This window comes from Passer montanus, unplaced genomic scaffold, assembly GCF_014805655.1.
Source record: "Passer montanus isolate IOZ18808 unplaced genomic scaffold, ASM1480565v1 scaffold42, whole genome shotgun sequence".
Lineage (NCBI taxonomy): Eukaryota > Metazoa > Chordata > Aves > Passeriformes > Passeridae > Passer > Passer montanus.
The window spans coordinates 6,892,800-6,916,082 of record NW_024369041.1 but is presented as its reverse complement, the minus strand read 5'-3'; the positions used below and the strand labels follow the sequence as shown (position 1 = coordinate 6,916,082).

General features: G+C 44.0%; 1 protein-coding gene across 4 annotated transcripts in view; it reads right to left on the bottom strand.

Moving 5' to 3' along the window:
- PCDH15 (protocadherin related 15) overlaps positions 1-23,283 on the bottom strand; it is a 637,965-nt gene that overhangs the window by 125,331 nt on the left and 489,351 nt on the right. For all 4 annotated transcript variants that reach the window (XM_039719696.1, XM_039719693.1, XM_039719694.1 and 1 more), the window contains 5 exons: positions 20,812-21,018; positions 17,765-17,899; positions 14,818-14,967; positions 6,257-6,450; positions 1,230-1,362 (listed from right to left, as the gene is read on the bottom strand). In XM_039719696.1, the coding sequence (XP_039575630.1) occupies positions 1,230-1,362; positions 6,257-6,450; positions 14,818-14,967; positions 17,765-17,899; positions 20,812-21,018 (819 nt within the window). The remainder of the gene's footprint in view (positions 1-1,229; positions 1,363-6,256; positions 6,451-14,817; positions 14,968-17,764; positions 17,900-20,811; positions 21,019-23,283) is intronic.

Sequence of the window (23,283 nt, the reverse complement as noted above, 5' to 3'; positions counted from 1 at the left end):
GAGGACAAGGCTCCTGAACAGCCTGGCCCTTCCACCCCCCTCTCCCTGCAGGCACCACAGATGTGCCAGGAGTTAATTGGCAGCACTGAGCTAAATTAGTCATCCTCCCTCAGCACAGGTGACTGTCTGAGCTTAACCAGCCAGAATAATCCCAGTCTTTCAGCAGGAAACCATTTTAGCAGGAGCTTTCCCATCCACCTGCTTCAGTGAGTTAATTAGAACTCCTTTATTTCACTACTGCTAAACACAGCATTAAGTAAGTTCCTGATCCCTCAAAGAAACCTCAATAAAGTGTTGCCATTTATCTCCTTATTTTGCACAGCTGGTTTTGAGGGAGAATACAATGCAGTAGATAAGGAGCAGTAAATAAGCGAGGAGAGAACTGATTTTTTAACTATTACTTAAATAAGCGAGGAGAGAGCTGATTTTTTAACTATTAGTGCAACAAGGGGAGGTCTCGTCCTGTTACGTGAGGATGAGGGATGTTCCTGTTCCTGGACCTGGCCAGAAGCTGTTGCATGATCCCTGATCCCAGAGCACAGGGTCCCACTAATCCTGGGCCTGGCAGCACTGGGATCTCTGCTCCCTGTCAGCCTGTTGTTATACACACCAAGGGGTAGAAATACCTTCAGGCACTTTTCAAAAACAACAGGCTAGGGAAAGTACCCAAAATCTTGTTGAAATTCCCCATGAACGAGGTGCTGAAGCTCCTCTCAACTGCTGGCAAATACAGAGAGAGATTCTAACACAATAAATCACAGGCCTTTCAAGCTCCCAGCCACTCACAGAATTTTTTTTAATATAACTACCACAGAATTCCATAATGTTTTGGATTGGCAGGGACTTTGAAGATCAACTTGTTCCACACTCTGCCATGGGCAGGGACACCTTCCACCATCCCAGGCTGCTCCAAGTCCCATCCAGCCTGGCCTTGGACACTTCCAGGGATGCAGGGGCAGCCACAGCTTCTCTAGGCAGTGCCATTTTCAGCCTACAGCATCTTTTACAATATTTAAATCAAACAAATAAGTAACAGAAATAGCCAAATGAGCCCTTTTTCTCTGCAGTCCATGTAAAAGGGGCTGCTGATCAAAACAATTTTCACTCCCTTTGAACTGCCCCTTTTTCCCCTTGGATGCAAGGAATGGCTTGTGCACAGCATGACACAGAGGGCAGGAAGGTGGAGAGGGTTTCAGCAGCCTCAGGGAGTGCCAGGGAAGGCTGTGTACCTGCAGGTTTAGCAGAACAGCGCCGATCCTCATGGCCTCGCTGACTTCCAGGCTGTACATCAGCTGTGGGAAGCGTGGGGGGCTCTGGTTGTTGGGAGGCAGCACCTCGATGTAAACAGTGGTGATGGAGCTCCTGCAGTGCAACAGGGGAAAAACCAGTCAAAACCAGTCAGAATCAATAAATCCAATCCACAGGGCAACCCACAGTAGCTGCTTTACACACTGTGTGTTCTCGAGCTCTAACAGCCTCCCTTTGTGCCTCTGAAAGCTGAAGGACATATTTTTCCTTCTGGATCAAAAGGAAAGTAGGCTGCCACATTCACAAAATTCACAGAATCACTGGATTGCAAGAGACCTTCAGGATCATTGAGTCCAAATCAGTCCTAACGCCTCAACTAAACCATGACACCCAGAGCCACATCCAGCCTGTTTTAAACACATACAGGGATGGTGACTCCACCACCTCTCTGGGCAGGCCATTCCAGTACTTTATCAGCCTTTCTGTAAAAAACCTTTTCCTAATATCCAGCCTATATTTCACTTGGTGCAGCTTAAGGCTGCATCCTCTTGTTCTGTCACTGCTGCCTGGAGAAAGAGACCAACCCCACCTGACCACAACAACCCTTCAGGGAGATAAAGGAACTCTGAACAGGAAGAAAAGCTCAATAATTTCCCCAAAGCAGCCCAAAGTGGTGTAATTTCAAAAACAGAGCAGTAAGATATCAGTGCATGCTCCACAACCAAACAGCTCCTGAGGCACTGTGACCTTTGAAGGAGCAGCTCAAATTCCAGGCTGGTAACTGCTCCTGCCATGCACAACAGCCACCCCTGGAGCATCCCTGCTGGCAGCCAGCTTGCTTCCTTTGCTTGGAAAAGGGAGAACAGAGAATGCTGGCAGAGAGGGAAATGCTGGGAGAAGCGAAGCACACAACTCTGCTGCAATGCTGTGGGTCAATAATCCCCATTTCAGAGCAATAAATCCCATTTCAGAGCAGTGGCAATGCAGGAGGCTGCAAACCCTTGAGCTGCACTGAATTCCTGTCCCAAACAGACTGCAAACAGCATTCCAGGTGGAATAGTGAAGGTTCTTTGGGACACTGAAGACCCTGCACAGACCATCCTGTAAACCCACTTGATATCCAATAGCCTCAACTTGAGAAAGGGAGCCAGGAGTCCCCCTGGAGATGGGAGATTAAAAATCTGACTTCAAGGGATCTTCCTCTTGCCTCTCTAATCCATTATCCCACCTGCCTCCCTCCTGGATGTCAGCACAGCACCCCCACCCCTGAGAAGAGCAAGTGCTGTGCTGCAGGTGTAGCTTTCCCCCTCATAAATCCTTGGATTTAGGTTGATAAATCTCATGTTTTAGAGCGGCAGGAAAGAAAACAAAGGGATTTCTCCCAGTTTTTTTGGAGGTGGGGCAGGAAGAGAGAGGGAAGAGAAAATCATGAACCCAAAAAGCTGCTTCTTGTAGGGCTAGCACACTCCAGAGCTTTTTTAGAGGGGCCTACCCAAAATTACGAGACATTTATTATTGAAACAGCTGCTGTACTGACTGAGAGAGCTCATTGAATATGAAAACAACACATTACTGATCAATATTCTTAATTAGCTGCCCAAAATTGTGGCTGAACAGAGAGTCACCACTGTGCTGTTGGTGTTTCCCACTGCCCTTAACCAGCAGGTTTTGGAGGTCTGCATCATTGATGGAGCTGGGCAGAGCAATGCCAGGGCTGAGAGGAACGTATTGGAGACTGTCACACACCTCCTGACCATGCTCCAGGATAAGAAAATTCTGTCCAGAAGGACAAACAGCACCCCCAGGGAAGGGACTCTGCCCCTCAGGCCACATCCCTGAGCACAGTGACAGGATTCAGTGGCAGCACACAGGGAATGGCTTCCCACTGCCAGAGGGCAGAGATGGACAGGATATCGGGAATTAGGAATTGTTCCCTGGCAGGGTGGGCAGGCCCTGGCACAGGGTGCCCAGAGCAGCTGTGGCTGCCCCTGGATCCCTGGCAGTGCCCAAGGCCAGGCTGGATGCTGGGGCTTGGAGCAGCCTGGGACACTGGAAGGTGTCCCTGTCCTGGGACTGGATGGGCTTTAAGGTCTCTCCCAGCCCAAACCCTTCTGGGATTCTAGGAATAGGAAGCAAATTTTCTTCAAATATTTAAGGCAAAATCACAGAAGTAAAGCACAAATAGTCTGCAAATTAAAAGCACTCTAATATTAGATGGCTTTTTTTGCAATTCCAATCCATTTTTTAATGGCACCTTCCATCTTTCCCCCGTGTTTTCTGTGTGGGTTATAGCCCAGTTAAGGAGCTGGCAAATTCTCCTTTGGCATGGAAAGGGGAAGGAAATGGAGCTGAGCCAAGCACTGCAGCTGGTGTTTGCAGGTGAACACACAGAGACCAGTACAGCATCTGGGAACTGCAGAGAGCTCCCAAAATCACTCCAGCATGGAAAAACAGCTTTTGTGCCCCACCAGCTGACTGAAGTCTACTGCATCCTCATCTCAGCTTAAATCATCTCCACATGGAGTGGTTTGGGTTGGAAAGGACCTAAAACTCATCCAGTGCCACCCCTGCCATAGGCAGGGACAGCTCCCACTGTCCCAGGGTGCTCCAAGCCCCAGTATCCATCCTGGCTTTGGGCACTTACAGGGATCCAGCGGCAGACACAGCTGCTGTGGAGAACTATAAAATCTAGGATGAATGGATTTCCATCCATGTGGACCAACCTATCTTGACTTGACCCAGCAGAACCGTGTATGACCAAGTGATATGAATCCCTTGTCCAGGAATCTGAGGGATTGTGAAAAGCTTAGTCTGACCTGAAATTCTTTGATTTTACAAATGTTGTCTTTTTTTTTCTCCAAAAAGAGAAATTGTTCTGCCTCAATATAAGAGTGGACTGTGCAGGGAGAAGGGGTAAATTCTCCAGCCCTGGAAGGTTCAACTGGATGTGGCATTATGCTGTGGTTTAGTTGACTAGGCTGAACTTGAAGATCTTGGAGGTCTTTTCCAACCTTAACAACTCCATGACATCTCACCAACTTACATGAATAATTATAATTAATAATACTCAAACCCCAAATCTCAGTTGGGACACAGCCACCCACCAACATTTTAAAATGTCATTCCATGAAAAAAAAAAAAAAATCCCAACAAACCTACACAGAAGTCCAAATTCCAATTTAAATTTGTGTTCACAAAGGCTGCAGAGCTACAATTCCTGAGCCATGCTCAGTGGCTGTGTTTTGCTTTGTGCATAAGCATGGGGGGAGACTGAAATCCAGCCACTTTCCAGGTGACTTTGGTTATCCTGGAAAAGCTGTCCACTTCTTATCTGCCTTGAAGACATTTTCAGAGGAGGAAGCACAGGCTCCCAACATCCATCCTCAGAAATACATATATTTAGGCAACGCAAGGATTTCTCCAGCACAAAAGGAGCTGATGGCAATCAGAGCTGTAGTGTGGAGTCACACCATGGGGATCTCAGACTCTCTGAAGGAAAATTACTGATTTTTGGCCTTCTCTCTGAAGCACTACACAAAATAAATGCATAATTGCCCTCAGTCCTCTCCTCAGCACTACCAGCAGCCTGCTACCAGCTCAAGAGGTTTTATCAAAAAAGCAAGCAGGAAGAAAAAGAGACTGAAATCCAGCCAAGGGACTGCTAACAGATGTTAATTTTATGAACAACTTAACAGGTTGAATGGACAGTAATCATAAAATATGTGCACAACAGCATGAGCTGCTTTCTTGGAGACATGATAGAAGCAGCAGGTCCTGAGGAAAATGCAGTTACTGAAAGCCCAGTCTTGTGTTTTCTTTCCTTCTTACATTTCCCATTTGAAGAAGAGGTTTGCACTTTACAGCTGTGGGAGGTTTAAATGCTGGAACCTCCTGTTCCTCCCTTCATGCTCTTTGGACAAGGAGGTTGTCACATTATCAGTACCTGGCCCAGAACACCAGAGACATTTTTTTGTTCCCTCCACACCTTCATGAAATTACATTTTGCCACATTTAGAACACAAACTCCACAGAAACAGGTAAGAAGGGCTTGCCCTTATCTGGTTTCTGAATGTATAGATCATACAATGGTTTGGGTAAAAAGCGACCTTAAAGATGATGATGCTCCCCTCCCTGCCTAAATCCTGAATTTGCAGTCTGCTCTTTTTTTTTTTCAGGTGGGGTACAACAGAGATAATTCTGCCCTTAGGAATTTTGGTCTTAGTAGGGACACTGCACACCCTACACCTGCAGAGGTTCTCCAGCTCAGCAATCCCATTCTTTGGGATCCTTTTTGCAGTTTCTGAGCAAAAAGCATCTCCCTTCTCACTTGCTTTGTTCTTTCCACCCCTCCAGCTCAATGAATGAACAGACATGCACAGTGACAGCACAACTTGGAACTTTTAAATAACAGACCATGGCAAGCAAATGAAATCATGAAAACCCAGTGCTGTAAGGGAAACATCATTAAGGACCACAAATATGGGTGATATTTTTCTCCAGTGTCTGGGAGGAATGATGAAGAGGATTCCATTGATATCAGAAGGTTAATTAATTATTACACTATATTATTCTATACTATATTGCATTACATCTAACTGAATCTGCCAGGCACTCAACTGCACAACATCTTGTGACTCAGTCGACAGTCAGGACACACACACACGCTCTTGGCCCTGGCAGGCCAAGGAAACAAAGCACCATCACTTTGGGTAAATAATCTCCATATTGCATTCTACTTTGGCACAACACAGGCACAGCAAATGAGATAAGCATTGTTTTTCCTTTCTCTGAGGTTCAGAGAACATGGATCTCAGAAATCCTTGGGAAGAATTATGCCTTGCTTTTCTTGTGAAGAGAAATGTGGCGACAAACAGCTACAGAGGGCAAGAATTCTACTGTGTGCATCACTTTTCCAGAATGAAGGCGTGGACTAGAGACATGGGGCTGTGGGGTGTGGCACAGCTGTTACTGCTGAGCTGCTGGAGCAATTAGGGAATGCATTAATTACCTTCTCTGTGCAGGGGGGGCACTGTCAGATGCTCTGACGGTGAGGGCGTAGGAGCGCCCCACGACCAGCAGCACCCCTGGAGCGATGGTGATCAGGCCCGTGTGCTTGTTGATGGTGAAGTCTCCCCGATCCCCAGCCAGGATTTCGTACACTATCTGCCCATTGGCTCCCTCATCTGCGTCCACGGCCGTCAGCTGCAAGGCAAAACCACAGGGTCAGCAAGGGAACACCTCCACAGACTCTGGGAAGGTGATTTCAGAGGAGGAGAGAGGAACTCCAGCATCTGGAATGCACACAGGAATGTCTAACAAAGATACAGTTGAAATTAATAGTAATAGGTGTAAAAACATCATGAAGCAGAGAAAAACTGCTTGCTAAAGATTGCAAGCCAATTATTTTAGGATACAAATTAGAAAACTTATTTAGACTGAGTTTATTCTCTGTGGGTTGGAATATATAAGACTTTCTATAAAAGCACATGGGAGAAGACATTTTTTGTCTTCTTTGACATCTTTTGTGTTTCAATAGTAATGAAAGGTTTGTATTTCTTTATTTCCCATCCTTCTCTCCACTTTTCCAGGTGACAGCCCTGCTAGTGCCAGGAAGTCTCACCTCCAGGCCTGGCATTCCAAGCCCTCCTCGTGCAGAGCTGGAGAGCAGTGTTTGTGTTCATATGCTCCTATGGCTGGGGCAGCCAAGTGGAAGGCAAATGGCAGCTGTTCCCATATGGATACACACTTGGAATCATGGAATCATTCAGGTGGGAAAAGCTCTCTAAGATGGTCAAGTCCAACTGTTAACCCAGCACTGCCAATGCCACCACTAACCCATGTTCCCAAGTGCCACGTTGTCTTTAAATCCCTTGAGAAAAATCAAAATCCTGGTATTAGACCCAAATTCCAGTGGTGAACGTAATGAAATGAGGGGGTTCTTCTTTTCCCCCTGGGAAAGGCAGTGGGTTTAGCCTGTTTTTGTAGTGAGCCATGCTAAATCAAACATACACTCAGCCAGGAATTGGAGCCCAGGGAATATATTCGCTTTTAGTGAATCATGGAAGAAAATCCCAGCGTGTTTTTGGTTGGGAGGGACCTTAGAGCTCATCCCATTCCACTCCCCACCATGGGCAGGGACACCTTCTACTATCCCAGGTTGCTCCAAGCCCTGTTCAACCTGGTCTTGTTGTCTCTTCCTCCTTTAGGAGTTATTTTGCTGACATGCAGGTTCCTCGACTGCCTTTTCATTCCATAGGAAAACATTCCCTCAAGCAGCACAAGGAATGGCATAAAGTGGTCTGAGCAGCACTGGAACATCCAGGAGGCCAGAGCATTCAGCTGCACATCCAGCTGGCAGTGGAAGTTACAGGGAATGATGGCACCATGGGGTCCTCTGCTGCTCCCAGCTCCTGGTGACCAGTGGGAGGTGGGGAATGGGAAAGGGCATCAGTAGGGGTGACTGCAGAGTTTTCCTGGGATGTCCAAAGTAATCCCAGCCTCTGGAAGGATCCCTGCAGGGATCCCAGTGTGAGGATGAAAATTCAAAGGTTTCTGCCATGGCTTTCTTGACACAAACACTCCTGCCCTGGGGCAGCAGGGATGGAGGATGGGAATGCCAGATATCAGCAGTGATGGAAAACCTCAGCACTGACTGGGAAGCCAAAGGCAGGATCTACAGCCACTCCCTGAGGCAAGGCCAGCCAAACAGCAGCCTCAGCTTCTGCTTCTGGGCTCCTCTTATCACCTTGGGACACCAGGAGTCAGGGACAGGAACTCCCTGGTGGCCCTGTCATGTTACGATAAAAAAATCATCTATCGATCAGCACAGCATCACATCAGCTTCAGCAGCTCACAGCCTCCCACAGCAGCACCCAAGGCTGCCAAACCAGCATCCAAAACTGCCAAATCACCACCTGCAACTGCCAAACCAGCATCCCAAACTACCAAGTCACCACCTAAAGCTGCCAACCACCACCCAGAACTGCCAAACCACCAGGCAAAACTGCCAAAGAAACACCCAAAGGTGCCAAAACACCACCTACAGCTGCAAACCACCACACAAAACTGCCAAAACACCATTGAAAACTGCCAAAATACCTCCCAAAATGGCCAAAACACCATCTGGAGCTATTAAAGCTCCTTGGCCCAAGGATGTCTGAAGATTCAGAATAGCAGAAACCAAACCTTGCCACTAAAACAAGAATAAACCCCAAAGCTGAAATATCTGAGTTAATCCCATTTGCATACAACATTGAGCACCAAGGGGAGGATGTGAATTCATGGAATGGTTTGGGTTGGAAGAGACCTTAAAGCTCATCCAATTCCATGGAAAGGGACACTGTCCATTAGACCAGGCTGCTCAGAGGCCCATCCAGCCTGGCCTTGGTCACTTCCAGGGATAAACTCAGGGATCTAAATGGTTTCTAAAATAATCTCAATCCTTCACACACAAAGGCTCAGTGAAACAAAAAACTTCATTTAGAAAGTCATAAACATTCTCCAAACTGAGAATTAAGCCCACAATACCTTTGAAAACAAATCCTAATTCATCTCCTACAGCATTTTGGGACACATTGTATAGTGAATATAGGATAAATGCTTAAAATGCCCCAAAAATCATGGAACAGCAGTCAACCCCTCTTAAAAATTAAAAAATAATAATAAAAATTTACATTTGTGTCGGGGTTTTTTATTTATCTCATTCTCTTATTTCTTTTGGAATTCCGAAGGAGCCATGCTATGAAAACTACAATTTAATCACTCCTTCTATAGCTGCTATACATACCTTGGTGTGTTAATTAACCTTGCAGAGACTAATTATCCACCCAAGTGACAGAGCTGTAAAAACCTTGTCTGCTGAACTTCAAAAGTAACAGACACACACACACAAAGATAAATAAAGCCTTTATGCAAAATACAGGGTCCTGAGGATTTAATGGCAGGATTTGGAACCAGGCCAGTTTTTACTGTGATGACATGAAAAAGGAAAATTAATTGACTACACAAGCACAGAGATTAACAAGGTTAATTAAACCTACAAATGCTTGGAAAGATAAGTAATTTGAAAAACATTTTGGGGGCAAAACCAGGAATCAAACCTGGGATTAAACAGAATTAAAATTTAACTGGTGCTACAATATATGATTCCAGAAATCCCATCTCCAGCTGTCCCAGCCCGATAGAGCTTCATAGTTAACAAGATTTAAGAAACGGGCTAAAATGTAAAGGGAGTTGAATAAAACAAGGTTTCATTTCCTCTGCCAAGAAATTTTCATCCAGTAGGATCAGCTCCATTGCATTAAAATTTAATGCACTAAAAGTTTGGCAAAACAGGTGTGGATTCTGCTGCAGGAAGAAGTAGTTGTCTTAGGAGGAAACGGAAATTTAGGAGTGGTTTTCTTGGGAGGGAAAGGAGATTTAGGAGTGGTTTTCTTGGAAGGGAAATGAGATTTAGGAGTGATTTTGTGGGGAGGAAAAGGAGGTTTATGAGTGGTTTTCTTGGGAGGAAAAGGAGGTTTAAGAATGGTTTTCTTGGGAGGAAAAGGATGGCCTTAAGTTTAGAAGGATAGCCTTAAGCTTACACAGACATCTCGGTTATGATATAAAACCTGCTCAGACTATGCTTATTACTGGAGGAAACTGGGCTTCAATGTTTCACTTCTCAGAGCAACATTTGGGGTCACCTGGCCCTGGACAGATAAAGTGATGACCAACATTCCCAGCAGCTTTCACGAGATTCCAGGATTGTTATGGAGATATTCCTGAACTTGAGTCAATGCCACATAATGATCTCTGAGTAGGTTAAAATACTTTTTCATTATCTCCTTCAGATATCAAACCTCAATCCATTATTTTTATCTTGAGTCTGCAGGAACCTTGGCTGAGCAATACAAACAAAGCTCAGTTTTGTTTTCTCTCTCTGTTAATCAGGTTTGTTTTGGAGATGGAAATTAATTACCTGATGGGAAGAAGGTAAAAGGTTGCAAATAAACATGTAAATAAAAGATGAAGTGGGGTTTGGAGATGACTTCTATGAGGATTGTTTTAGGGAAATATTCAGGAGTGGTCAGGCATGGAACAGGTCACAGCCCCAAGGCTGCTCAAGCAGTGTTTGGACAACATTCCCAGGGGTGCACAGGGTGGGATTGTTGGGGTGGCTGGGCAGGGCCAGGGGTTGAATCCCCTGGAATGTAAATGTAATTCCATTAATTATATTTAAGTCCAGCCTACAAGTTTTCTGTAAAGAAAAAATACAAAAAATCTCCTCATGGGCCAAGATGCATCCATGATCCCTGTGGGTCCCTTCCAGCTGTGGACATTCCATGATCTTAAGATTTCCACTAAACTGTCCTGCTATTTTATGGCACAATGCATATTTAGGAGATGTAAATCAAGAACTTGGGCTAAGCTGGGGCAGGACCATAAAAATTAATTTGTACTGCTGCTATCAGACAAAATTATTTCAGTGGGGAACAGGGCACTGATCCCCTGCGTATTTTATTCTCCATTTTCAATCAGGGAATTATTTAATTGTTCTTGGAAGAGAGCCCTTGAACCTGAGTCATGCCACTGCACCAGGAAATTAGGCAGAATTTAAGCCATGCAGATAATTTGAAGTAGGATGTAAGAAGAGCAAAACTGAGATTTTTTTCAGCCTGGGGAAGAGAAGCTTAGGTGACCTGACTGTGACCTTCCAGGACCTGAAGGAGCTACAGGAAAGATGGAAAGAGACTGTACAAAGGAGGGGAGGACAGGACACAGGGAATGGCTTCCCAGTGCCAGAGGGCAGGGATGGATGGGATATTGGGAATTAGGAATTGTTCCCTGGCAGGGTGGGCAGGCCCTGGCACAGGGTGCCCAGAGCAGCTGTGGCTGCCCCTGGATCCCTGGCAGTGCCCAAGGCCAGGCTGGACAGGGCTTGGAGCAGCCTGGGACAGTGGAAGGTGTGTCCCTGCCCATGGCAGGGGTGGCACTGGGTGGCTTTAATGTCCCTTCCCACCCAAACAATTCTGGGATTCTCTTAATTACAATTTTGGCCAGTCCACTAGTTTTCCTGTAAAGACAAAATACAAAAAAATCTCATGGGCCAAGATTTAGGTGAATAATGCTTTTTGTCACCCTCTGTCCCTTCCCAGCTTTCTCATTTTCCTGCTCAATATTCCCTATTCCCCTTCATCCTGAACATAAAAATGAGGGATGTCTAAAAAAAACCCAGTGGATTTAAATTATTGAGATGAAATTTTGTTGCACCGCTGCTGCAAACTCCACCCATCAATGTGGAACTCATTTAAATATCTGAGTCACAGCAGTGGAAAAATGGGAAACTAGGCAGCAAAAATATAATAACATAAAAGAGATGGAATTAAGTACTTTACTAGGTTTACTGTTAATAATCTTTCTAGTGACAGTTATTATTTACCACATTCAACTGTTTTAAAGCACAGATTTTTCAGCTGAGAAACTCTCAGGGAGCACAATAAAATACCTGTGAAAGGAGAAGGAAAAATGAGAAATTTTCAGGCTGAAAGGAGCAAAACACACACAGATTTAAACTTAACTCTCCTCAACCAAGGCCTGAAACAAGTACTGAGAGGAGACAACTGAAATAAAAAGAAAACCTGTTTTAGTCATTTCTCTGAAAGGCAACAGAGAAAGAAGGAAAAGTCCTTGGTCTAACCATGCAGGCAGAAAGGAAAAAATGGGGGGAAAATAAAATTCTGCTTGTAATGAACATATTTGCCTGCTATTTGTTGTTATTTTTCAAGCAGAAGGTAAGAACTTTGAAATTTTCTTTATTTTTTAAGAGTGTACCAGACAGCAAACACAAGTAACTTAAAAGCTATTATGTTTTGGGCCTATTTTCAGGAGTAGAATCAAAACAATGTCTCACAAAATGAGGCAGCAAGAAAGCACATAGTGGAGTTATTTGTCTACTTTATTTGTACATTTTCCTGCAACTGCACTCTGGAAAAAAATATAAGAGATGTAAGACTATTACCTTAAGGATAATAAAAGCCAAGTGGCTGAAAATCAGTCTGATTATTATAGATAGTTATGAGACTGTCCAGACACTCTGAGGTCAGTGTTCTTTTTCTAACCTGCTTTTCTCTGGTCAGACAAAGTGGTTTTATGAACCCATTTTTGTCTGGGAAAGATCAGAGATGAGCATCCTCTCCCAGCAGAGGATCCCAAAGGATCCTGATCACGGGAGGGAGGGGTAAAAGGTGACTTTGCTCCTGATGGAGACAATAAGATGAGCACCCCTCAAAATCACCATGTCAGGGTTCAAATATGGGAAAGAAACATCAGTTTGGTCTTTGAGAAAGTCTTATAAAGCCTTTACATATATGAAGTGTGTGTGTGTATATATATATATATATAGGTATTTTATATCTAAAGATTGAACAACCTATCAAAGAGTGCAGCTGCCCAAAATCCTGATCAGAGAATCAGGGAATGGTTTGAGTTGGAAGAGACCTTAATTCCCATCCATTGCCCCCCCTGCCATGGGCAGGGACACCTTCCACTGTACCAGGCTGCTCCAAGCCCTGTCCAACCTGGCCTTGGGCACTGCCAGGGATCCAGGAGCAGCCACAGCTGCTCTGGGCACCCTGTGCCAGGGCCTGCCCACCCTGCCAGGGAACAATTCCTAATTCCCAATATCCCATCCATCCCTGCCCTCTGGCAGTGGGAAGCCATTCCCTGTGTCTTGTCCCTCCATCTCTTGTCCCCAGTCCCTCTCCAGCTCTCCTGGAGCCCCTCCAGGCCCTGCAAGGCCACAATTTTGTCACTCCAAAGCTTCTCCTCTCCAGCTGAACACCCCAAGCCATGCCAGCCTTTCCTCCAGCAGAGCTGCTCCATCCCTCTGCTCATCCTGGTGCCTCCCTGGGCTCTCTCCAGCAGCTCCAGGTCCCTCCTGTGCTGGGCCCTCTTTATTTCTGTTATCCTCACCAGTCCTCTGAAATCCTATGACCTGACCCTTAGCTTTTATTTTTAAGTAGGTAATTGAGAAACTCAGATCATATGGTAATGTGGGATGAGTTGATAAACAACGGCTCTCCCAAACCAGCCAGAATTTTCTACCTCCCCCCTCTGACCAGATTATAAACTCAGAAAACCTGCAAGTAGCCATGTGCTGACTGTGCACACAGAAGCATGGATTTGGGAAAACCTCACTCTTGGAATTTAAATGTTTTAGCAGAAGTGAGGTAACGGCCCAAATTCCCCGTTATTCCTTTCCCAAATAACGTATTCTGGCTCAATTTTCCTAAGAAATGTGTTCTTCTCTTTGAAAGCCTCCAGGCTTGGAATATGTTTGCAGCTGCAAGACCAGGATGTGTTTGAGGAGCTGGAGAGCATCACCTTCTCTCTGAGCATAGAAACACTTCAGCAGCCTCAGACCAGCTCAGGAGCTGCTCTGCTTCAGCCCAGGTACCATTAACACACCTCAGGCAGCTCAGAGCACCCTCAAGGCCAGCTTTGAGTAGAAAACATTCTTTTTCCCCAGCAGAAATCTCATTTAGCAACATTTTCTGCCTCATGCTCCCTGGCTCCTTCAGGACAACAGTGTCTGCTGTGGTGTTTCCACCCAGCCTTGTGCACCATTTTAAAGAATTTAAGTATGCTTCAAACTTTTCTCTTTCCCTCACATTTTGCTGGAAATGCCCCTGTGGCTGTCCCAAATGGTTTTTAAGCACTCATGGTCCAAATTGATGAGGGGGCAAAACAAAAAAGCCTCTGCTCTAGGTCAGCCTTGTCAACAAAAGAAGAGCTGAAGATGCAAAGGCACAAGTACAGTTCAAGAGGGACAGAAAATGCCATTTTCTGAACTGTCTCCTCATCACCGATACACTCAAATTCCTGATTGCAGTTCAGAAAATGGCATTTTATACTTAAGTCAGCTGATTAATTTTGTTTTCCCAATATTCCCACTGCCTTCAATCACTCTGGAAAGCCACCAATGGCATCTTGTCTTCTCATCCATCTGCACTGGCAGCACTCAGAGCAGGGCTGAGATCTTAGAAGAACTACACAAAAAGAGCCTTTTTCCTTTCATTTCAGTGTCACCAGGATTCACCTCCAGTCCTGCACTGAAACATAAATCAGTGCTGGCAAAATTTAATTGAAACTGCTTCTCTCTGGGCCCGTGTTCAACCCATGTTTCATTGCTCATTTGCTCTACAAACAAACTTGCAAAAACCAGCAGGTTTTCTGGCATGGGAAAACATTCCTGGTTATGTCCTACTCCACTGCTGACCTCTTGTCCCAAAATGTTTTATCTCAATTTGCTGCCAATAAAGGAAAATTTTCTTTTTATTTTGAAATTTTTGAGCTGAAAATTTTTTTTCTTGGAACCTCAGAGGAAGCTGCTGAGCTGCAGCTCTACAGCTAGAACAGGCCTGACATTAAGTATTAGCAATTCTGAATAGATATTTAATTAGTGAAGTGGATGCAGACACCCAAACTTCATTTCTACCTGGTTTCAGTGCATTTCCAACTGAGACGAACAAGGCCACGTACTGCTAACAAAGAGTGAGTTAACAAAGGTAATAAAAGCCCTGAAATTACCTTTATAACACCTTCCCCAGGCTTCATATCCGTATAGATCTTGACATTGTAGGAAATGTTGGAGAAGGTTGGGGAATTATCATTTGCATCAATCACCATGATGTTGACAGTCACTGGGACACTCTCCTGGACTCCATCAGAAGCTGTCATCTTCAGAGGGACAGAAAAAAACAGGACAGGAATGTATTTTAATAGCGTGTTCTCAATACAATTCCAAGAGAAATCCAATCCCAACAGGAGAAAATACAGCCTGACAACCCAAAATCAGCATTTTGTTTCTCTGTGCATTTACAGTTACGGGAGGATCCAGCAGAGCTCAAGCCTGCATGTGCAAGACTCAGGGCAAAAGCAAAGGAAACACATCCAAACCTTTCCAGGACAGAAGTGAGAGGGAATAACTGGGAATTTCCCAGGGATGGGGCTGGGATGGGAGATGTTGAGTTCATGGAATGTCACCTGGGTATCATCACACCCAGGAGCTCTGTTAAACATGATGCCTCAAGTTTTAGCTTTTATATTTTTCATATTCTGTGCAGCTTTAGTGTGTGGGTCTGAGCTTCACATTAAGGGATGGTGAGCTCTCTGCACAGAGCAGGGAGACAAAACAATTCCTTCTCCAGCTGGGGACCAAGGACAAATGATCCAATTTCAGGCCCAAGAGCACAAACAACATGGGCTAAGAAAAAAAAGCAGGATGGGACTTCATAACCTAAAGCTGGAATTGGACAATTAACTCCAAAATGCAAATGAAGCAGAACTGATAAAAGTGAGAGACTATTACCAGGTGTCCATTTTGTGACCATTTTGGTTCATCTTGGGTGCAGCCCTGGCTGGACTCTTGTGCTGCCCAAGGTGGATCCATGGAGGCTTTTTAATAAATCCCTGCTTTATTCTCTAGCTCTGTCTGGCCTCTGCTCTAGATTAGCCTTGTCAGGGCATCAGACCTCCCAGACAACATTTTGAGGTGGGAATTACAGAGCTGGGAGCTCTTCTTATTTCACAGGGCAAATCTGAGCTCTCCTTTACAAGGAAAATGGACAGAAAATAGGGAAGCACAGACTGGGAACCCCTGCAGAAGAACTGGGTTTGCCCACAGCCCTTTTCCAAATCGCTGTAGGGCTGTTGGGTTCACTCACAACCTGAGGGAATTGGAGGCCTTTTAATAAATCCCTGCTTTATGCTCTAGCTCTGTCTGGCCTCTGCTCTAGGTCAGCCTTGTCAAGGCATCAGACCTCCCAGACAACATTTTGAGATGGGAATTACAGAGCTGGGGGCTCTTCTTATTTCACAGAGCAAATCTGAGCTCTCCTTTCCAAGGAAAATGGACAGAAAATAAGGAAGCACAGACTGGGAACTCCTGCAGAAGTGCTGGGTTTGCCCACAGCCCATTTCCATATCGCTGTAGGGCTGTTGGGTTCACTCATAACCTGCGGGAATACCAAATCCATTTAAGGTTTTTTCCCCCCCTCTTTTTTTTCTTTTTTTTTAATACTGCTGGCTGCACTTTCTGTCAACCTTTTATTTTATTGGGACAAAACTAAAGCAAAAGCCCAAGACAAGCCTCATGTTCCTGGCTGCAGGGATGAGGGGGAAAAGGCAATGAGAAAAGCAAGGCTGGGAATAAAAAAGGCTTGGATCCTGCTGTGGGATGAGAAGCAGGCACCAATCCTGGGGCCATGGAGAAGGTGCTGGCAGGGGAATCTAAAATGCTGCTCTCAACCAACTCATCCTTCACTGCTCTCCCTCTTCTGGGCAACTGATAAGCAAAGTACTGGGACACTGTGCTGATTGGATAAGAAAGATCAGGCAATTACATTTTTGGTGGGGCATTTTTTTTTTTTTTTTTTTTTTGGACAAAACTAAAGCAAAAAATCCAAGACAAGGCTCATGTTCCTGGCTCCAGGGATAAGGGGAAAAGGCAATGAGAAAAGCAAGGCTGGGAATAAAAAAGAAGGCTCAGATCCTGCTGTGGGATGAGAAGCAGACACCAATCCCAGGGCCATGGAGAAGATGCTGGCAGGGGAATCTAAAATGCTGCTCTCAACCAACTCATCCTTCACTGCTCTCCCTCTTCTGGGCAACTGATAAGCAAAGTACTGGGACACTGTGCTGATTGGATAAGAAAGATTAGGCAATTACATTTTTGGTGGGGCAAAATCCCAGACAAGATCCTTAAGGCAAGGTAGTATTTTGTTAACAAAGCGGAAGACAGAGGATTTTATTTACTTGTAGCTCTATGGATGCAGAATTTGTTTTGCAGCGAACTACATTTTAATATAATATTGCAATACTATATATACACTACAATAATAATAAACAATAATTTATTTATTAGTATTAATTAACAAGAATTATAAGTGTTAATTATAAGTAATGAATTATATAATGTAGTTATTATAATATATGATAATGTTTTGCAGCAGTTATATTATGAAGAAGAGCCTTGAGTTGATCAGCATAGAATCATAGATTCCTTTATGTTGGGAAAGACCTCCAAGATGGAGTCCAACCATTCCCCCAGCAGTGCCAAGGCCACCAGTGCCCCATGTCCCCAATCCTCACATCTGTTAAATCCCTCCAGGGATGGTGCCTCCACCACTTCCCTGGCAGCTGTGCCAGGGCTGCACAACTCTTTCAGTGAAGATATATCCAACCTAAACCTTCTGTCAGAAGGACAGAAATTATGCATTGTTTTCTTGTATTCTCCTTTAATTTGTGTTTCTATTAATCTGTGCCCTTGTTGTTTTATGTCTGAGCAAGATTTCTGTGTCAGGAATCATCATATAAAAAAAAAAAATAAAAGATACAGCTCTGATGGAAATTTACACTCTACAGATAATAATTGCCACAACTGTGGCCACTATAATGAGTAGACCTTCCAATTTTGCTATGAAACTTGGAGATAAATAGCTTTTGGATGTGCCAGAGTTGTATTCCTTTAACTTACAGAGAAGGTGTAGAGCTGCTGGACCTCCCTGTCCACGGGCTGCAGCAGGGTGAGGTAGCGGGTGATGCCACTCTGGGTCACAGTGAAAAACGTGGTGTAGTCATTCAGGAAGAGATGGAGCTGTGGATCCTTGGTCTTTCAGCAATATCAAGGGAAAAAAGAGCATTTTGTTATGAATTCAGAGGGACACTAAATCTCTAAGTCTCCAACGTGCTGCAAGTGCTTGTTTTAGTTGAAACCTAAATAAGGACAAATGTTGTGACTAAAAAGCTAAAAAACAGTTAAAAAAGGAACAAAAACTCACTGCTAGCCTAAAAAGCTAATCTTGATGAGAAATGTATTAAGAACCACTAGAGTATAAAAAACCAACGGGATGGATGGGATATTGGGAAGGAATTGTTCCTAGGAGTGTCAGGAGGCAGAAACCATGAGATATTAATCCTGAAATAATCAAGGAAGATACACAGTGCTACAGGAACAATTCACTGTTAATATTTCTGGTTTTCCTCAAGTGCAAAATCCAAAAAATTGTAACCCCTATGTTTATAAATCCTAAAGGCATGAAAGCAGCTTTTTGTCTTTGCCTTCTGTTTGTTTTAATAATGATATTAATGGGCTGTTTAATTCTGGGAAGGATATTTCCTGAGTTACTACAAATGCTGGAGTGTCACAGCAAGACTGCCCAGGGCCACCAGAACTGTCCCCTTGAGAGAGCATTAACTGCAAAACAATTTAAAATAAAAACTGGGAGTGATGGAAGCAATCAGGCAAATACCAGAGAAAAACACTGGTATTTAAAATGCTTCAGCTTTCCTGATTTAAAAAAAAGAAAAATCTATTATTTTTCCTTCTATAGATGTATTATTGAAAAATCATAACCTGCACTTGTAGCTGCATTTAAAACTTATTTTATCCATTACTTGCTCTGTTTGCTCACATTGATGCCAAGACATCCTTAAGTAAAATTCTTTCAAATTTCTCACAAGTTCTGAGAAAGAAAAGTCCAGATAATCACATAATGCTCTGAGGTGGAAGGGACCCACAAAGATCATTGGGTCCAACTCCTGGTCCTGCATGAGATAGCCCAGGAATGCCAAGGCCAGGTTGGACAGGGCTTGGAGCAGCCTAGGAATTGGAAGGTGCCCCTGCCCATGGCAGGGGTGGCACTGGATGAGCTTGAAGGTCCCTTCCAACCCATGATTGTTACTCAGTGCAGCTTTACCACCAACCCTAACCACTGGATAAACTAATCCTCTCCCACGGAAAGCAAAGAGGAAGGAAAAAAGAGGCTTGGAAAGCCTTATGTAAAGAGCTCTCAGCTCACACAGTTTAAGTTCCTCATCCCAGCTTTGGTTTGCTCAGGTCTTAAGGTACTCCTGTAGCTTAATTTAATTTATGCCATTTAAACAGAGCATTTAATTATATCAGCACTTGGCAGTGCTGCTCTACTGAAAGGTCTGTTTGCAGTGTCCCCATCTATAAATTAATTTCTGCAAGGTTTATAGCAGGGCTCTCATATATTCCCACAGGGTTTCTATTTAGAGTGGGTTTTGTTCAATTTTTTTCCTCAGACACGCAGTTAAGCGAGCACTTTCTTTCTGCATTTACCTGAGGACATGGAGTCATTATAATATTTCAATTAGAAGGCAGAATTCATTATGTTTGACCAGGGTCACCACTGGGAACTGGGATGCAGCAGCATACAGGGGGCTTGTCTCAGTGTCTCATCAGCAATCCTTAATTTTAAATATATTCCTAAATACCTGGGTTTACAGAGGTACAATGAAACCATCAGGACACTGAGACCTGCAGAAGTTAATGACCATTTCCTCTGCCAACAATCCCCATCCAGCTACATGAGGAGAAATTTTAGTGTTTGGCCATTTTATATGGGAGCTCTATGCAATTGCTGCACTCCCAGCTGGAATTCTGGGAATTCTGCTGCCTACAGCAGGTTAGAAGCACTCAGTGAATCCATAGCACATGAATTGAAACACAGGCACTTCCATCTGGTTCTCTCACATTCATGTTACACCTGCACCATGCCATGGCTTTGGAAAGGGCTGTGCATGAAGCAGGTGATGCCAAAGGAACAGGAACACGGAATATTTCCACCCAAGGAGGAGGCTGATCCCCTGTGGCTGCAGGCACACTTCTGTGTGTCACAGAATCCAAGGATGGTTTGGGTTGCAAGGGACCTTAAAGCCCATCCAGTGCCACCCCTGCCATGGGCAGGGACACCTTCCACTGTCCCAGGCTGCTTCCAAGCCCTGTCCAGCCTGGCCTTGGGCACTGCCAGGGATCCAGGAGCAGCCACAGCTGCTCTAGGCACCTGTGCCAGGGCCTGCCCACCCTGCCAGGGAACAATTCCTAATTCCCAATATCCCATCCAGCCCTGCCCTCTGGCAGTGGGACACCATTCCCCCTTGTGTTACTGCACAGTCTTGGAAAAAGCCTCTCTCCATTCATTTAGATGTTAATCCACCTGAATTTCTTAATCTCTCCCAGTGACAGCAGAACTCCACAACAAGAAGAAAGCCTCAAAACAGATGGCATTACTGGGTGACTATTCCTCTGGAGATGCCTGACTTCCACTGTGAGTAACGTTACATCAAAATCTGGCAGAGCAAAGAATGCAATGAACTTTCAGCCTTCTGCTGTTCCTCCTATTCCTCCTCTTTTTGCTTCAAATGAGGAATTCCTTTCTCTCTGAGCTCCCCTCTCCCATTTCCATGGTGCAGGGTAGGCTGACCCCTGTCACAAAATGAATTTTGATTCCTCTGTGCACTGAGCATTCACCACCTTGAACAGAACAGAGTCTTCCAGAGAGGTGAGCAAAACACAGATCAGAAAAATTCCCCTTCCAAATCTATCTGAATAATCCATCAGAACGAAAACAAACAGAAAACCACAAAGAAATTAGGATGATTTTTTTGGTGTTCATTGATCTAAATAAGTCTGTCTCAATAAAAAACAACAAAAAAAGAGAAAAAGAAAGAACTCTGGGAATAATAAAGTTGCAACCCCCACAAAAGAACCAACTGTACCTCCTCCACGTCGTTGTCCAGCACCACGACCTGCAGGGGCGAGGTCAGGTTCCGGTTATCCGAGATGGTTGTTCCCACCGGGGAGGATTCCAGGATGAAGCCCTCGTAGGTAGATCTTGTGAAATAAGGCTTCTGGTTGTTCTCATCCAGGATCTCGATGTGGAGATTGGCAAAGGCAGGGAGAGGATGGCCATTGTCTTGTTCAGCCTAAAGAAATCACCTCATTTGTCAAAGGTTCCCAGTTATGAATAGCAACTGGGGATGGTTCTACTTAAGAGTCATAATTCAGTTAAAAATGGACTTTTTTCCTCAGGTCGCCCTACTATGGAATTCAACATTACAGAAAAGAGAAATGCCAACTAAAAATTAGCTAGGAGAAAAGAACAGGATCACCTCACATCACAGTCACATTTACACAGCCAGAAGAAACCCTAACCTTGTGCAAACACAGCTCCTTAAACTCTCAGGACTGAGACTTTTGGAAAAATCTCTGAGGGATGAAAGAAAACTGGGAATGCTGATTGCACAGCAGAACCCACAGCAGCATCAAGAGACTTAAACCCAAAGGTGGGAACAGCACATATGGACACATTTGCTTCCTCTTTCATCAAATCCACTTCTTCAGCATTACATGAGGTAGGATTTTAATCCTGATTTTTCATTGTTAAATTCTAGAATAGTTTGGGTTGGAAGAGACGTCAAAACTCATCCCATTCCACCCCCTGTACAGGCAGGGATTCCTTCCACTATTCCAAGGTGCTCCAAGTCCCTTCCAACTTGGCCTTGGGCACTTTCAGGGATCCAGGGACAGCCAGAGCTGCTGTGGGCACTCTGTGCCAGGGAAGTTGTGGATGTGTCCAGCAAAATTCTTTACTTCCATGAATAACCCCCACATCTCAACAACAGCTCTACACCACCCAGGAGCCACTCCATGTTATTTTTCACCTGATTTACTCCTATTCTCAAACTTCCTAAATATAAAAGCACTAATTGCCCATTCCAGGGTGCTAATCCTATAAAAACCTGTGATCCTGCTTTATTTTCCTGTAACCTCCCAACCAACAACCAATTAAAGCAAAGGAACAAGGGAATTAGGAAACGAAAAGTAATTTGGTCTCCAGTTTATAAAGAGCAAACCAGCTTTAATTATACATGACACTGCAGCAAAACAATAGTAGGGCATTAAAATAGAGTTTCCTGCTCCTATGGCCAAAATTTGTAGTCCCAAAACCTGGATGCACACAGACCCTGGATCATAACAGAAAGATTCCTAGATTCCTGTTAACAGGACTTTCTGTTTGCAGAGGTTTTACTTCTAATCTGGTATTTCCCCCCTTTCAAACAGGTAATTGCTCATTTTTTAAATTGAGAGTCCAAGGAATCTCAGTCTGGAAAAATCCATTTGACTTCATCATGGTTTCAAAAATTTCTTATTTACACTTTTCTTATTTAAACTATTATTTTAAACAAAAAAAAAATCTTATTTAAACTACTTAAATCTTTTCTTGGTCTGAAAAATGTTAATACTCTTTGTTTATAAAACAGCAATAATTTAGTAATGATAAAACTCTATTATAAAAACTCTATTATAAAAAAGAAGTATTAAAACTTCCTATTTCAAATAACAAGAAATATAAGCATAATAATTGTTATTTTCTTCAAAGGAGGCAATGACACCTTAAGTTATCCATAAAAAACTCATTCTCAGTTTTTAAGAAAAAATATATTTTTCTTTTTAAAATAAAGCTGGACTACTCTTGAACAACAGGAAAAAAAACCCCAGGCTCCAGTACAGTCCAGTGCATGCTCCTCTGAATAAAAAATAAATTATATGGGTGAAAATCAACATCACCAGAATTACCTGGCAGGACTCTGGCTCCTGACCCAGGAAGGTGAAACTCCAAAAACATTTGGAGATGGAATTTTTGCCCAAGTTTAAGTCCTGAAAACATGAGAGAAAATGCCAGAAAAAGTCTGCTCCTCAAGCAACACACACTGCTGGGATTCTGTTTTATAAGCAGATGCATCATGGAACCACAGAACCCTGGAATCTTTTAGGATGGGAAGACTTCCAGGATCATGGAGTCCCAGCTGTGCCCAGTGCCCACCTTGTCCCCAGCCCAGAGCACTGAGTGCCATCTCCAGTGCTTCCTTGGACACCTCCAGGGATGGGTGTTACAGTAAGGCAGAAAGAATTCATAAAATCAGCCTGCTTTACTAAAATCAGTGGCTGGCCTTGTCAAGCTGGCACTTTACAAGTTCCCATGGGAAAGCAACCCTGGTGTGAGCAGCTCATTAACACACCAATCTATTCCTGGGTAAAGAACAACCAGCACCTGTATAAACTGGTTTTGCACTGCTAGATAGAAAAATGAAAACTATCACAAAAAAACTTTTCCTACATGTACACACAGTTTGAGTGACCAATTGATACAGAATAGCTTGTTAATTACCAATAAAGTAATTGGCAAG